Genomic DNA, 16,668 nt, shown 5'->3' on the forward strand with positions numbered 1-16,668 from the left:
GTACGATGTCATACTTGGACAACAGTGGCTCTACGACTATGATCCATCAATCAGTTTTTGCAGCCATACTATCCAATTTGTCCACCAGGGAAAACTTATTGAGCTAACTGGTTCTAGGGACTCTCCTTCAACCCCAGTTGCCTCTGCCCTACAAGCAAAGAAGTGGGTTTGTAAACGCCAAGCAAAGACTTCACTTCTGTTGGTTACGGCAGTAGAGGAGACACCAACAAAGGATCCTCCTGAATACCTCAACCAACCTTTTTTCCAGCCTTACCTGGACCTTTTTCCACAGGAATTGCCAAAGCAGTTGCCACCTCGACGACCAGTGGATCACCCAATCGAACTTATTCCCGGCAGTAATCCACCGTCGAAACCTCCTTATTGGGTTTCTTACACTCAAAATGAAGAAATCCAACGACAGGTCACCGAGCTACTCGACAAAGGTCACATTCGGCCCAGTCGCAGCCCTTTCGGATCTCCTGTACTACTTGTGGAAAAAAAGAACAAGTCTATGCGCCTCTGCATCGACTACCGAGCCCTCAACAAGCTCACTATCAAAAACAAGTATCCATTGCCTCGCATCGATGACCTCTTCGATCAACTTCTTCACGCAACACAATTCTCCAAGATTGATCTTCGTTCAGGTTATCATCAAATACGCATACGAGAAGGCGATGAGTACAAGACAGCTTTTCGAACAAAGTATGGACACTATGAATGTTTGGTCATGCCTTTTGGGTTAAACAATGCCCCGGCCACATTCATGACAGTAATGAACGACATCTTCAGGCCTTTCCTCGATAAGTTCGTCATCGTTTACCTCGATGACACAGCAGATCCCTACATGAGCACAAACAACATCTTCACCAAGTTTTTGAAGTTCTCAGCGCAAATTCTCTCTACATCAACATTGAGAAGAGTGAGTTCTTCAGGACCCAACTCGAATATTTGGGACATGTTATTTCGGCTCAAGGCATCTCTGTGGATCCCAAGAAGGTCGAGGTAATCCGAAACTGGCCTACTCCTAAGAATGTTCATGATGTCCGCTCTTTTCTCGGATTGGCAAACTTCTACCATACAAAGGTCTATCAGTTTTCCGAAATCGCAGCTCCTATGTCCGAATTATTGAAAAGCACAGCAATTTTTCAGTGGCTTCCCGAAACAGAGTATAGTTTCCAACAACTCAAGCAAAAACTCACTACCACACCAGTTATGGCTATTGCTGACCCCAACCTTCCATTTGAGGTCATGACCGACGCTTCCGACATCACTACAAGAGCAGTCTTGATGCAAGAAGGCAGAGTTATTGCTTTTGACAGCCATAAACATTCTGATATCCAAACCCGATATCCGGTCTATGATAAGGAGTTTCTTGCTGTTGTACATGCTTATCGCTCTTGGAAACATTATCTCATGGGTGCCGACTCTATGGTCAATACAGACCATCACTCTTTAAAGTACATCTTTACTCAGCCAGTCATGAACGCTCGACAAGCACGCTGGGTTGAGTTTCTGGCCAACTTTCACATGACCATTGAGTACATACCAGGACTACGCAATGTAGTTGCAGATGCTCTCAGCAGGTTACCTCTAGCATCAGCCATGGTAATTTGTGGATGTTCCGAATTCATTCAAAGGAAAGTATTTCAATGATAAAGACTTCGGCACAGCAGTACAGGTTCTTTCCAAAGATCAACCTTCGACTTCCGAACAGAAGATTTTCTCATCCTATTCTTATACGGACGACCTTCTGTATTATCAAGATCGCGTCTGTGTACCACATGACAAGGATGTTCGACGTCTTTTGTTAAATGAGCATCATGTAGTTCCTTATGCTGCCCATCCAGGCGCCCATCCAGGCATCAATAAGACTTATCGGTTACTCAGTGCAACATACTACTGGCCTCAGATGAAAAGAGATGTCATCAAAATGGTTACATCTTGCTTATCATGTCAACAAATGAAAGCAAGTCGACGACTTCCAACAGGACTTCTTCAGCCTCTTCCAGTTCCAACTGAAAGGTGGGAAAGTATTTCCATGGATTTCATTACAACACTACCACGATCCTCTAGAGGTAATACTCAGATTATGGTAATTGTTGATCGCTTGTCCAAAATGGCACACTTTGTTGCTTGCAAAAGCAGTGCACAGGCCCCGGACATAGCCAAACTCTTTATACAACACATCTTCCGACACCATGGATTACCCAAGAATATCATATCCGACTGAGATCCTAAGTTTACCAGTCACTTCTGGATTTCACTGTTCGAATCTTTGGGTACTACTCTACTGTTCAGTTCAGCTTACCACCCAGAATCAGATGGCCAGACTGAAAGAGTCAACCAAGTTCTGGAAGAAATGCTTCGACATTATGTTCAGTCACGCCTAGCAGCTTGGGAAGAGTATCTACCACTCCTTGAGTTTGCTTATAATAACTCTTTCCATAGTGCCATCAGCATGACTCCATTCCAAGCAGCTTATGGACACACTCCAATTGTACCAACAAATTTTGTACTTCAACATCGAGTGGCCCTAGCTGATCAACTGGTTCAAGAAATGCAAGACATTCTACTGCAAGTCAGGGATCATATGCGAAAAGCGCAAGAGCGGTATCAACGGTCTGCCAACAAACATAGACATCACCTGGAATTTAACACTGGTGACACGGTGCTATTATTTGTAGCCCCACATCGCTATAAGACGGTTAAGTCTGTGTTTCCTAAGTTGCGACCAAGATACTATGGACCTTTCCGGATCCTCAAGAAAAATTCACCTTTAAGTTATAAATTGGAATTACCACCATCATGGGGTAAAATCCATCCAACATTTCATATTTCTTGGCTAAAGATGTAGATTCCACGCGATGAAGCAGTTCCTCTTGCAGGTGATTATGTCCCAGAAATCGAAGACGATTATGTTCTCCTTATTCCTGAGCGTATTCTCGACCATCGACAGCGAGAGACTCGACATCGACTTATCACGGAATTCCTTGTTCTTTGGCGAGATCTGGACGACTCCGACGCTACTTGGCAGTCTGATGAAGACTTATAGCAGTACCCTGATCTTTTACAGCAGTATTTTCAGAATCTACCATGATATTTTCTACATCAGTGCATTATCTCCACCAAGGTCTTCTTTTGAGTGGGAGGGGATGTCACGATCTGTGACGTATTCCTTTCTCTTTCTAGACTTATGGATGGTTTGATGAATGGACACTTGTGGAAGGGTATGCCTTTTCGACGGGACACTTCCTAAGAGGCACAACTCTTGCCCTTTCGATGGGACACTTCCTTATGAGGCACAACCCTTCACAAGAGACATTCTAATGAAGAGACATTCCTATTGTAATGTACCCTCTCATCAAGGGTCACACCCTTCACAAGGGGTACACACCTCTTCATGCACATACCTTTTGGAGTACACACCTTTTCATGTGTGACTCTTCACTCTCTATATAAGAGAGGCCCAATTGTATGGATGACAATCACATCCACCCTACAGATATTCAAGCAATACAGTTATTCTTTGCTCTCTGCTATCTCAGGCTCTTTTCTGTTTCTTAGCATAGTTCTAAATATAGTAAATCTAGGATTTCTTACAAGATTGTTGAAGTCACCTCCAACAATCCACGAATCCATGTCTGGGAGAAGCTCTGTAAGTGTCCTCCAGAAGGTGGCTCTGCGTCGGAGGTCTGTGGGTGCATAAATGTTGAGGACTCCTATTTTGGAGCCCTCCAACTCTAGGCGAACCCACAGCGCACGGCCTGGGATCAACGTACCATGGCCAAAAACTCCCTGGGCAATCGACTCGCAGACGGACGTACAGACACCGCCACTTCTCCCTTGTGCTCCGATCGAGGGCTCCCAATAAGTGTGAGAGCGCCCAGGGAGGATCTTCCCGCAACTACGGGTATGAGCCACTGAAAGCTTATGCTCCTGGAGCAGGAGCATATCCAAGCGACCAATCACTGCTGGTTGAAGTTCCTGTCTCAAGATAAGCTTCCTAGGACCATGGGTGCCAAAAGAATGAAACCCGTTTACATTCCAAGAAACAAAGTGTAAGCTCATGGTGAGGACTGGTAGGCTGCGAACAACTGTCTGCTTGTGGCCGAGGTCGGTGAAGAGGCTAGTAGTTCAGAATGAAGGCGCTGACGCTTCTGTGAGGGTTTGGAGGGGGAGGCGGGGTCATCCTGCCCGTTCTTCAAAACCTTGAGCAAAGGCGTGAGGCCTTTGGTGCCATGGACAAACACTTTCTCGAGCCAGTTCGAGATCTCTGAGGTAGTCATCCCGTAGAAGGCGCGAAGTTTCTGTGCTGTCCAGACTCTGACATCCTGGGGGAGGGACCAAGGCAGAGGGGGCCTGAGGATCACAATCAATCTGAAACGCTTGGCAACGCATCGCCACCGCAGGCGCACGTCACCCTCGGACCACTGGGTCTCAAGAAGCTGTCCACCCGTCGGACCTATCCAGGAGCAAATCTGAGCGTGTGTCTGCTCTCTGAGAGCCTCCCAGACCGAGTCGTCTGTCCAAATCTCGGTGCCGTCGCTGAGAAAAGTGAAGGCAAAGCTGGGTCCATCCCTCGGGGCCAAGGCTGCGATCTTCCCATCCGCCCCTTTACGGAGCAAGAAGATACTGATGTCGAGGCAAGCTGGGACGGTCCCAAGGTTGGCCACATCCAAGTAATCCCAGGGACCGGACCTGTAGAAGTCGCAAGGGAGCTCTCTCTCCTGGAGCTGAGGCCCGTCAGAATCTGCAACTGAGGGGGCCGGGCTAGCAGACAAGGAAGGCTGCTCCTGGGGCGGGTCTGTCTCGGGGTGCCCTGCCTGGGGTGAGGAAGGGGGAGGAGGCTGCGGGGTAGGAGACACTGACTCCACTGAGGCGACTAGCAGGGGGGCCGGAGGTGGGAGAGTGGGGGCTGCACGCAGCTGAGAAGCCACCGGTGAAGCAGACACTGCGGGAGAGCTGAGAGGGGCGGGGGGGCGGGGGATGGGGCTGGGGCTGAGGCTGGGGCTGAAGAGGAAGAGGCGGGGGCTGAAGAGGAAGAGGCGGGGGTTGAGGCTGAGGGTTGGAAGAGGGGGACAGCGGCTGGGGCTTGTGCTCATTCTGTATGTGGATGACATGCTGTTGAACTGAGGTTTTCAAAGCTAATTTACAACAGACATTTGAGATGTCAAATATGAAAGTTTTGCACTATTACTTGGGCATAGAGTTTGTGCAATCAAAAGAAAGCCTAGTGTTGCTTCAGTCGAAGTACATACAAAAGCTTCTACGTATGTTTGTTTTCAGGATTGCAAGCCCATTTCTACTCCAATGGAACCCGGGCTGAAGATGAGTCATAATGATGCAGGATAGCCTCTGATATGGATATGTACAGCCAGGCAACTGGTTGTCTTATCTATCTGTGCACACTAGACCAGATATTGAGTTTGTTGTTTCCAAAGCCAGCAAGTTTTTGCAGTCCTGGCAGTGATTCAAAATGGGTAGGTGCTCGATCGATCTATTTCTCTATACATGTTTACACTGCCACTGCAACAGCGATTTGTCAGATTATGAGTATTGTGGTGTAGACATACCCTTGGGACACTTTTCCCTCCAGTTAGGAAGTTTTTCCCCTAGGGTTTAGTTTCCTTTGTAAGAGATATATTCCTCATTTTGGCTATCCTTTGTAGCACGACTCTTGCTTTCTCAATTCAACTCCTCGTTTTGGTGTTCTCTAATGTCCATCCCATCAAAAACCCATTCTTCTTTGTATTTACATTTCATCTTTCTCCAATGTTGTATGTTCTCTCCACTCTCACGAACTTCACACTCTTAAAAGTTATATTCATCAACTCTTGAGAAATATTGTTTTTAGTTGCTTCTTGTAGATGGGTGCATGCCTTTCACTCCTACTTTCTTTTGCATGATCTAGAATAACGAGATCTCCACCACCTATCCAAGTGTCAACCATAGGCAATCTGTCTTAAATGGGGTGAAAAAAGCAGCATGTTCCAGGTATTACTGGATGCAACCATGAGGATGCCCACTCAACCATCCTAATCTGACATTCCACTTATTGGGCTTGCCCTTGGACCATGATTTCTAGCCTTGAATGTACGGTATTCACCACGGACCAAATGATACACATGCTATTTTTATAACTTGAGAGTCGTGAAATTGTGTTTATGTCTTAATGTATTTTTCCAAACAATTAATGTTGACAAGGGCCAACTGTTGTGCTGCTAGAAAAGTAGGTTGTCCTTTCTTGTCCCATCTATTCTGCAGCGGCTCTTTTCATAATAGTCTCCTTCTTGCGAGGGATTGTTCATCTCAATCATCCAGACTTGAATGTTCCATCTACCTGATAAAATTGATCCAGTTACAAGGTCAAGTTAACTGGCGATCAGATACCTAGACAAAGGTTTTAGGGGAAGTCGGCTGCCAGGTTGTAACAAGTAAATCGATTCTCAACAATACAGTGTCACAGAAAAAGACGAGTGTGCATGTGCATTGAGCAGTGTGTTATTTGCCTCCATTTTGCAGTTCGATTCTACAAACCTAGTTAAATTGCACCCACATCAGAAAACAAATCAATCAGCAAGCCTTACAGACAAGAAAAAAATTCCACTTAATTCTGTTATTTGGTGTGTGGTTCAAGATATGCAAGCATTTTGCAACACAGTTGATCAAGGTCTCTTGTCCTTTGCAGAAAACAAAAAAATCTTATTTCCAGTCCACATGCACAGCAATGTCCGACCAAGCCTTAGAAGATATATGCATGTGACAAATTGTGCCAAATACAATGCAAAAGGACTCTAAAAGACTAAGAAGTCGTCCTTGAAATGTTATTAGTTTACCTGATTAGTGTCTTGTGTTGGGACAGTGACATCATCAATGAGAAAAATTTTAGGAGAATCTATGAGACTGGATGCATAGATCAGTGATGTTGGAGCAAAAGATTGGATAAAAATAGGTTGCTTCCTCCAATGTTCGGAAAGATATGTCCCTCTGTATCCATACTTAAGCAAGGTTTCAACAAAAACATCTTCAAATTTCTTTCCTCCATTCCAGCTAACCTGCAAAAGTATTTACAAGGCTTTAGTGCACAAATCAGCAAGTAGTAGTTATCTGCTTTAGAAGGCCTAACTACAAATGAACTTTAAACATAGACAGGTGGAATTGCTGCCCTCTGAAATATCCACAAACAACCAGTGACATGGCTTAATAGCACCAGCCATACTAATGAATACACAAAAAATACCCTAAAACATAGAAATATGGTAGCTCAGGATTACTTGTGCATCTAATCCACTGGTGATCTCATTCACTTCTATGACATTGTGTCTGCGGATTTTTTCATAGTAGTGACTCAGTGGAATTTGAGAGTAAACCCCGGGTCCCATCTCATGCCTCAGGACTGTAAGGACTACACAAGCCCTTTATGTGATGTTGAAAATCAGACCAATCACCAGGTTGATGGAATCATTGTAAGATTCTCCTGTACAGACTGCATGCTACTTTAAACAATTGAAATAATTAAAAATGGAATGCAAAAGATCTGAGAATTACAAGTACAGTTGTCCATTCACAGAAATGAAAATTTGGCTCGTCACTATGCTACTCTTGAACAATGGAATCCAAGTCTCTTTTTATCATAAGACATTATTCAGCCTATCCATCACACCAACGATGGCATAAAGTCAGTGTTACAATCAGTCATGCTATGGAAAGCTGCATTCGAGACTTACAAAGCAGATAAAATCTGAATCTGACGGCCTGGAGTAAAATATCTCATATGGTCACTGAAAGGTATGGCTTTTCCACGGCCTTTGATTCAATACCTTGGGCTCTCCCATTTTATGAATTATGCTTTGCTGGGCATGCTTTTTAGTTAAACAAGGCTGCCCATTATTTCAATCTGTGGATTGTAATTTATCATATGGAGGTTGGGTTTCCTCTTTTCACGTTCTCAAATTTTGAGAGCCCGTATCTTTTGATTACCAAATCCAAATGGTGTCATAAGACATATCAAATCGAATGGCAAGGCTTCTGAAATGCTGGACAGAGCAAAATAAAGTCCCCCAAATGTTCTCCTTTGGCCTAGCTCATCTTCAGCTTCACACTTAGGTACGTTCTTACTTTCTTACTGTGACTTGATTGTAGATGTAGCCATTTAAATAGATAGTATGACCGGTCACATTCTCCATGATCTGATCCGCGACGAGTGGCAATCAAATTCTGATTCTTCCGGTAATTGGAAATTCTTCTATTACCCCTTCCTAACTAGCTTGAGACCAATGCAATGTTGTATGATTTCTTGAGGCACAGCATTGATATCCTTGTATAAGGTGAAAAGACATCCACTCAACAATCCCTCTTACTCCCATCACCCATCCTCTCATCTTGCTATGTAGGTAGATAGTCGGTTCCCCCCTGTTGGAGCATGGAGTACAAACTGCCCGGGCACACTTTGCATGTCCTTTGAACCATGATATTGTGGGATTTCCTCCTCCCAAAATGGGACCAATCAAGATACATTAAATGCACCTCGATTCCTCATAGGGACATAGGCATTGGACTCACCTTCCAATCTTAGGTCTGATACCTTAGACCAACCCCGAGCTGAATGTCAGTATCTCCATTTGAGCTCAGTCCTCAATCAGTAAGCCTTGGCATCTCATACCCCTAGGACACACCCAGAGAAGTGTCCTTGGCCTAGACTAGCTCCTTGGCAAGAGGGGCTTGGCCAGACTAAAATGCCACAGATCCTCCATGTTGGTTGGGAAGTTCTCCATGACAGGATTTCCTCTCAGAGTCTTCTACCTGCAACGGGACCACCACGAGCCCTACCCGATTTTCTTCAATATTAACGTGAGTTGGTTACTCCGGATGGGGAGAGAGCAAGGGGATAAAGACCCCGGGGACAATGGGGTCTGAGAAACTCGGAGCAGGCGGCAAAGGTGCCCTTCTTCTCTTACACCACCTGCATTTGTAGATGACTTCAGTTGGATGCATCAACATGGACCTCCTCACGAGAGCGGCATTGGCTTGAGCAGCAACTACCACATGAGGGCCTTACTAGGTTTTGGGCCACCCTCTGGTCCACTCAAGGAAGATCTCCTATTTCTTCTAGCTGGTAGCTCATGGGAGGGGTGCCCATAGGACCATGATTGGAGCAAATGAAGGTGGATAGGTCTGTCCCTGCTATGATCCCAATCAAGACGATAGCTCATTGCCTATAGAGCTGTATAAGGGCTCAAAGGATTTGGCAATTCACACTTAGGATGGTGGCTAGGATGCGACATACTAGATGGGACTTCACCTAGGGTATGGCATCTCCAGAGTAAAGGACTTCACCTAGGGCATGGCATCTCCTTGAGTTGATTGAATGCTCTTTGATGGGACTCCACCAAGGGTATGGCATCTCGATTTGGCAATTCACGCTTAGGATGGTGGCTAGGATGCAACATACTAGATGGGACTTCACCTAGGGTATGGCATCTCCTTGAGTTGATTGAATGCTCTTTGATTCTTTTCTGTAACTCCAGCTTATAAGCTATAACATTGATTCTTTAAGCGACTTTATATGGTCCACGACATCCTGGTGATAGCTTATAACGTTTGCTAAGTATAAATAGTCTGTGAACATTTAACATATACCCAAATGCCTTCTTGCAAAATCCAAGGTGTCTTACCCTGATTAGAATATTGTCATACTCTCTTAAGCACTCCTAATACTTTCTTTAAGACACCCTGATTAGAATATTGTCATACTCTCTTAAGCACTCCTAATACTTTCTTTAGCTGTTGAAGCATATCTTGCAAGAAATCAGCAGCTACCTTTACCTTAACATGCTGCTAGTTAATAGCAATGGAATATCTTGGTTGATAACCATATGTAGGCATAAAAGGGGCTGAACGGTGTGGCTTGCCAACTCTATGAGTGGAAGATAGCTTTCCCATTCGAACCGTTTTTGGACATATATGCCCTCCACATATCTTTCATAGTTCGATTAGTTTGTGATTATTTGAAGTGCTCATATCTAGTGTTGTTTTCTAATTTTTGGAATGCAGATTGCCAAAATCGTGCAATGAATTTTGTATATCTATCTTTTTTTCCCAAAGAAAACAATTTTCTATTAGAAAATTTGAGAAAATGACACAGATCAGCAATCCATCAGAAGCTTGACCGATCAAAAGGGGCAACTCACTGCCATGCAACCTGCTTTCCAGGACCTCAGCTCGTTGCCTAGAGTCTCTCTGAAATAGGTGCCAACACCAGGGTGGGGCCCTTACAACTTACAAATTCCCCAATGTGCGAGCATAAAAATTGCATGTACGTCATGCCTTGCAGAAATGCTCCCGCCTTTCGACAGGATTCCTCGATCCCTCTATGCCCTGCTCTCCAAAGTGGTCCGCAGGGTGTAGAACATATCATGCCATATGCTGACCAGGGCGGCTGCAGGCCAAACCTGTTACCCCTCCATCACTAAACTGCAATGCAATACCTAAATATTCTAGGTTGTGATGCTGGCATCCATTTTCCAAATACCGTCCTTCGGAGAGAACTCAGGTATTTGGTGAGAGGGATGGACCGTATCTTGGGTTATCCAAATAAGTGACACTCAAACCATCTATCTTGTAGGTTGGAGAGACTATCTCAATCGGGAAAGTATGTTGTTCCTCTATCAACCAAGAAAATGACAGTCTAGTCTCCAATGAGGATCTAGTTAGAATGGAAGACTTCATTGCTTATACTCCATATGAACAAAAAGCGGTTCATGATCAGAGAGCTCATCAGCTCAAGAGACATATTTGTTATGAGTAGTTAATTAGATAAATAAGTCAAATTAGTGGATGATGATACATGGGAAAGTATGGATAGCCTTCAAAACGATTTCCTACCTTCATATACAAGGATATACGTGCCTATTAAGGGGGAAATAATTTACATCCCAAGCTAACTAAGGTATGCTTCGATTCAGGACCAAATGGAACAAGTCAGTTGAATTTAGCACAGGCTCCAAGGAGCTCCAGTAATGGGGTGTTGACCTTAGCTTCCATTAGATTCCCTAGGGGAAGACAAGAAGATACCTTGATTGGTGGGTGGGATAGGATATCTCAGCAGAGTAGCAGATTTCCCAATCGAGAGTGTTCCCCGCAAGCTCCTCCATTAGCTCAACCAATCTCTCTTCGGATCGGGTGATAGATCGATCCTTTGCCAACCACCTAGTTCATCGCCTCATAATGGTGCTTTTGTAGGGGAGGCATGGGAAGCTGAGACACTTGGTGCACAATATTTTGTGGGCAGCCACAGAGAGCATACGGAATACCCGAGCAAGGGTCAATTGAAACTAAGCAAAGAGAGGCATGGGCATCATTGATCTAGATATGCATAGCAAAGCCATGTTGGGGAAGCTTGTTGTCAGGCTTCGGGCTCCGAGCCTTCGAAACTCCTGCTCTACAGCTAGGGCTTCTAAGGAGCATGCCTTACATACAATGGCAGTAGTCTTACCAATCCATGGAGGCTCCTCTTATAGGAAAGGGGTTTCCACTAATGCATAGCTTGATGAGAGTGCGGTCACATCTCTCAAGTAGTTTCATTTGGACCAACCCTCAAGGAAGAGACGAGTTTGATTGGCATGTTAGAAAAGAGAGTGTGAGAGCAAGAGAGAGCTGAACGTAGTGCTTGCAATAGAAGAAGTAAGTAATACAAGAAGTGGGATAGGTTTTGTCTAAGTGACAATACCTTATCCTTCACTAACCGTAGTTAGTGAACTAACTGTGGTTAGGGGGGAAAACCTCTAAATGAGGGAAAAGTGCCCCTAACCTACTTATTACATTACATTGGTCATTGCTAAATTATAATAATAATTCTAACACCCCCCTGCAGTGCCAATGTCATGTACAAGGAAATGATCAATCACCAAAAGGAGATAAGTTCAGGGCACTGCGAAATGCCTCAAACTTTTCACGTGGAAGTGCTTTGGTGAAGATGTCCGCAACATTGTCATGTGTTGACACATATCTGCAACATTGTCATGTGTTGACACATAGATCATACTGATCTCTCCTGCATGCAACTTCTCTCTGACATAGTGATAGTGAACCTCAATGTGCTTCGTGCGAGCATGAAACACAGGATTCTTTGCCACTGCTATAGCACTCTGACTATCAATGAGAATCGGAGAAGGACCCTCCAATGAAAGATGAAGATCAGCAAACAAATGACGCAGCCAAACACATTCAACTGTCACTGTGAAAGCTACCCTGTACTCAGCTTCACATGAGGAGGTAGCCACTGTAGATTGTTTCTTGCTCAACCAAGAAATGCAAGCATGTCCTAGAAAGAAACAATTCCCACTGGTGGACTGCCTAGTATCATAGTCTCCAGCCCAATCTGAGTCACTGTAAGCATGCATCTGCAAGTCACTCCCCTTGGGAAACATCAAGCCAAAAGACTTTGTACCTTGCAAGTAACGAAAGATGCGTTTTACAGCCTGCCAATGCATAATCTTTGGGCTGTGCATATAACTGCTCACCTGAGAAACTGAAAACTGAATATCAGATCATGTATTGCAGAGATAAATGAGGCATCCGACAGCTTTACTATAGAGTGTGACATCAATTGATTCACCCACATCATGCATTGTAAGCTTCAGCCCCGGCTCCATGGGAGTGGACATAGGCTTGCAATCATGCATGTTGAATCTGTCCAAGAGCTTTTAAACATACTTGGACTGAGACATAACAATGGCACGTTTCTCTTGAATAAACTGGATCCCCAAAAAGAAATGTAACAAGCCCAAGTCTGAAATATCAAATGTAGCTTTCAATTGGGCCTTGAAATCTGCAATTACTTCCTCATTTGATCCGGTGAGCAGCATGTCATCTACATAAAGAATGATGACCAAAATATCCCCCCCATTCTTCTCGATGTAGAGGGTGCTCTCAGTTGGACGATTGTGTAGCCCCTTGCTGGTCAGAAAGGCATCAATTTTGGCATACCAGGCACGTGGGGCTTGTTTCAGCCCATACAAAGCCTTATTCTCGCATACCTGAAGTGCATTTCCTGAAATTTCAAAGCCCGAAGGTTATTTGACATAAACCTCTTCCAACAAGTCTCCATTAAGGAAAGCTGTTTCAATGTCCAATTGATGAACATTCCATTCAAAATTTGCAGCCATGGCTATAACTGACCTGATGGTGGTCATCCTGGATGTAGGAGCAAAAGTCTCCTGATAATCTATGCCTTTTTTCTGAGCATATCGTTTTGCAACCAGCCTTGCCTTGTACCAATCAACGGACCCATCTGGCTTTCTTTTGACTTTGAAAACCCACTGTGTACCTATGGCATTTTTACCTAGTGGCAAATCCACAACATCCCAAGTCTGATTTTTATGAATGGACTGCAACTCATCATGCATGGCATTCATCCAATGCACATTATCTTTTGCTTCTTCAAATGTCTCAGGCTCTTCCTCATCAAGAAGAGTACTTGCATAAGCTGATTCAACTGAATGAGCTCCCCCCATGTGCCTTACTGTACTACGAGTTCTGCCAGGCAATGGAGCTTCAAGCCTGCTCTCCCTGAGAGTCTGAAGCAACCAATGCGGGACTGTTTTGGCTGCGTTTATCTCTTGAATTTCTTGCCTGACAACTTCATCCACACCCTGAGGTTGTACCAATTCAGTTGGGGGCTGAAGTTGTACTTGTGGAGCTGGCGGAGGTTGCTGTAAATTCTGAGTTTCAGCGGGGGAACCAAATGCTATAGGAAGCATCCCCTCAAACACATCATCTGAAGAGGCCGGAATCTGAAATTCAGCATTTGTATGTGCAGAATTTTCAGAGAATATGACATCTCTACTAACAAAAATCTTGCGTGTAGCAGGATTGTCGATAGCCTTTGCTTTGTGAACTATATCCCACAAAAATGCATTTTAGTGCCTGATTTGACAACTTGTGTCTGAACTCCACAGGCACATGGGCATATGCAACACAACCAAAAACTCTGAAGTGGTCCACTGAAGGCTTTCTCCCATGCCATGCCTCATAGGGAGTGATTGTCTTCAAAGCCTTTGTAGGAGCCCGATTTAAAATATAGTTGGCACACATGAGGCCTTCCAACCAAAACCTGTGAGGCAACTTCTTACTTGTGAGCATGCATCTATCCATTTCCATGGCGGTGCGATTCTTCCGCTCAACTTTGCCATTCTGTTGAGGTGTAAGCCTCATTGTAAGCTGATGCATAATGTCTTTTTCTTTCAGAAATGTCTCAAATTTATGAGACATATACTCCCCCCCTCGATCTGTGCAAAGTGTCTGCACCTTGAGTCCTGTCTCATTCTCACCCATAGCCACAAAGTGTTTGAAATGCATAAACACTTCTGATTTTGCCTTGAGACCATAGACCCAAGTGTAGTTGGTAAAGTCATCTATGAATGTAACAAAGTAGAGATAACCCCCAAAAGCAGGTGTCCTCATGGGACCGCAGACATCACTGTGAATAAGCTGCAATTTTCTTGTAGCTTTCACTGCACCATCCTTTTTGAAGGAAAGCCTATGCATTTTGCCAAGAATGCAACATGCAGGAGGCGACTCCAAAGGAGGTAATGCATCAACCATATCATGCCTCTGAAGTGTCATTAAGCTGCCATAGCTCATGTGCCCATACCTAGCATGCCATAACTCCGCATTCTGCATCGCAACAGTGGGAGTGCTAACTGATAATGCAAGATGGGATCTTTTTGCATATAGATCAAGCTGAAAAAGACCCCGATACAAAGTGCCAGACAACCTCAAAGCATATTCATTTTCTTTGTCTCTGACTGCACACTTGTCATCATCAAAAACAACCTGAAATCCTCCTCTATTGAGTGAAGACACTGAAAGCAAATTCTTCTTTATACCTGGCACATAGAGTACATCTGAAATTCTGAAATCTGTGCCATCAGTGGATGTGAGAATAATGTCTCCCACTTGGAAGTGATGTGCTTTGAAGCACCACTATCAAAATACCAAGTATGTAGTGTTTCATCAACACTGAAAGAGCATTCATCCTTTGAAGGATCGTAACTGCGAGTCAAAAAAGCATATGGGTCATCATGATTGGTGGCTGTAGTATCTGAACTACCCATTGAAAAATCTGAAGTGCAAGACAAAAAGGCATAGTGCTCTTCAACCAAGTTGGCTGCAACATCTCCTCCATCATGGCAATGTGGACCTGATGCATCTGATACAGCCATACCGGAATCCCTTTTCTTTTCTCTGGCTATGCGCTTCTTGCACTCTCCAATATAATGACCTGGCTTCTTGCAATAATGACAGATGCCCTTCTTTTTCTGCTTGTTTGTATCACCCTATGCCTTATAAGAAGGCTGTCCAGAATCAGCTTTATGCTGATGTGTGGGCATATTGGCATGTGGCTTATGCTGCCCTTTACCCTTGGGCTTGAACTTAGAGAGCATAGCATGCTCGCCAGCCCGGGTTGCCATATTTTTGCGTGTTTGTTCCTCCTACAACAGAAGTCCTACCAACTCGTGAAAGGAGAGGATTGCTGCCCCCCCTCAATGACAAATTCAGCAAGGTGTGGAAAGTTGAAACCGAGATAGGACTCAGGAAGAGAGTTCAGAGTGGTGGAGATCATCTCTGAATCCAGAATGACTTCATCAATGTTAAGCAATTGTTCCCTGAGATCCTGAAGCTTTGTGAGGTGAGAATTCATGGAATCTTCCTCCTCCATATGTGTATGGGAAAGTTTTTGCTTCAGAAAGGAAACCCTGGCATCGTTCCTTGCTGCAAACATACTCTCAAGTATTACCCAAGCTGCCATAGATGTCTTGCATGACCGAATATGAGGTATAATGAACCTCTTGACAGAAAGAGAAATTACTGAAAGAGCTTGTGCGTCTCTAGAGTCCCATCTTTTTTGCTCTGCTGTGGGAGCTCCTGGAGCGGCTGCTCCAATCACCTTTGCTGTATTTGTACCTCTACCCCTGCCTCCAACTGTAGGAGTGACAGGTATAGGCGTTGTATATGGTCTTTCTTCATCTCCATTGACATAATCCCAAAGATTTTTGCCAACCAAGATATTGCGAACCATGAAACTCCACAAGAAGTAGTTGGTGCCATCCAACTTATCCTTCTGTGTGAGAACCCCGAACACCTCATTTGAGTTGTTCTGAGCCATTTTCACCAGATAATCTCAGAAAAAATACAGAAGACAGACCAGGTGAAATCCCTTCCTGGGATATAAAATGCACAAGTAAGGTTTGCAAAGAATAATATGCCCACAGTGACAAATACTGTCACAGCCTGTCAAAGGCTCAAAATGCACCACACTGCTCTGCTCAATGCCCCAAAAATCTGCAAATAGAATCTGCAAAAAGTGGCAAAAGTCTGCAATTTGACTCGTACTGAGTCCAAAACTGTTTGCAAACTTCCAAAATGCCCTTTTACCTGCAAAATTGCAACCCAAATGCAAAAGCCCCAATTTCTTGTGGGAAATTGCATACAAAAGAGGGCAAATGGTCTGAAAGCCCCAAATGTTGCACAAATTGCACTTTGCCTACAAAAGCCCCAAATTTCACTGCAAAATTGTAGTGTGATTGCAAAAGCCCAAAATTTTATAGCCAAACAATGGCTCAAATGCAGAAATGCGTGACAAAAGCACCTTTCAAAATGTCCTGC

At 44.2% G+C, this 16,668-nt stretch overlaps 1 protein-coding gene across 2 annotated transcripts in view; it reads right to left on the reverse strand.

Moving 5' to 3' along the window:
• The window catches only part of LOC147891392 (glycerophosphodiester phosphodiesterase GDPD6-like), a 78,463-nt gene that overhangs the window by 35,368 nt on the left and 26,427 nt on the right, over window positions 1–16,668 (reverse strand). For both annotated transcript variants that reach the window (XM_087389554.1, XM_087389553.1), the window contains exon 6: window positions 6,837–7,055. In XM_087389554.1, coding sequence (XP_087245680.1) covers window positions 6,837–7,055 — 219 coding nt within the window. The remainder of the gene's footprint in view (window positions 1–6,836; window positions 7,056–16,668) is intronic.

The sequence above is a fragment of the Dipteris shenzhenensis genome, chromosome 18, assembly GCF_047967505.1.
Source record: "Dipteris shenzhenensis isolate YYH24624 ecotype China chromosome 18, Dip_SZ_1.0, whole genome shotgun sequence".
Classification (NCBI taxonomy): Eukaryota; Viridiplantae; Streptophyta; class Polypodiopsida; order Gleicheniales; family Dipteridaceae; genus Dipteris; species Dipteris shenzhenensis.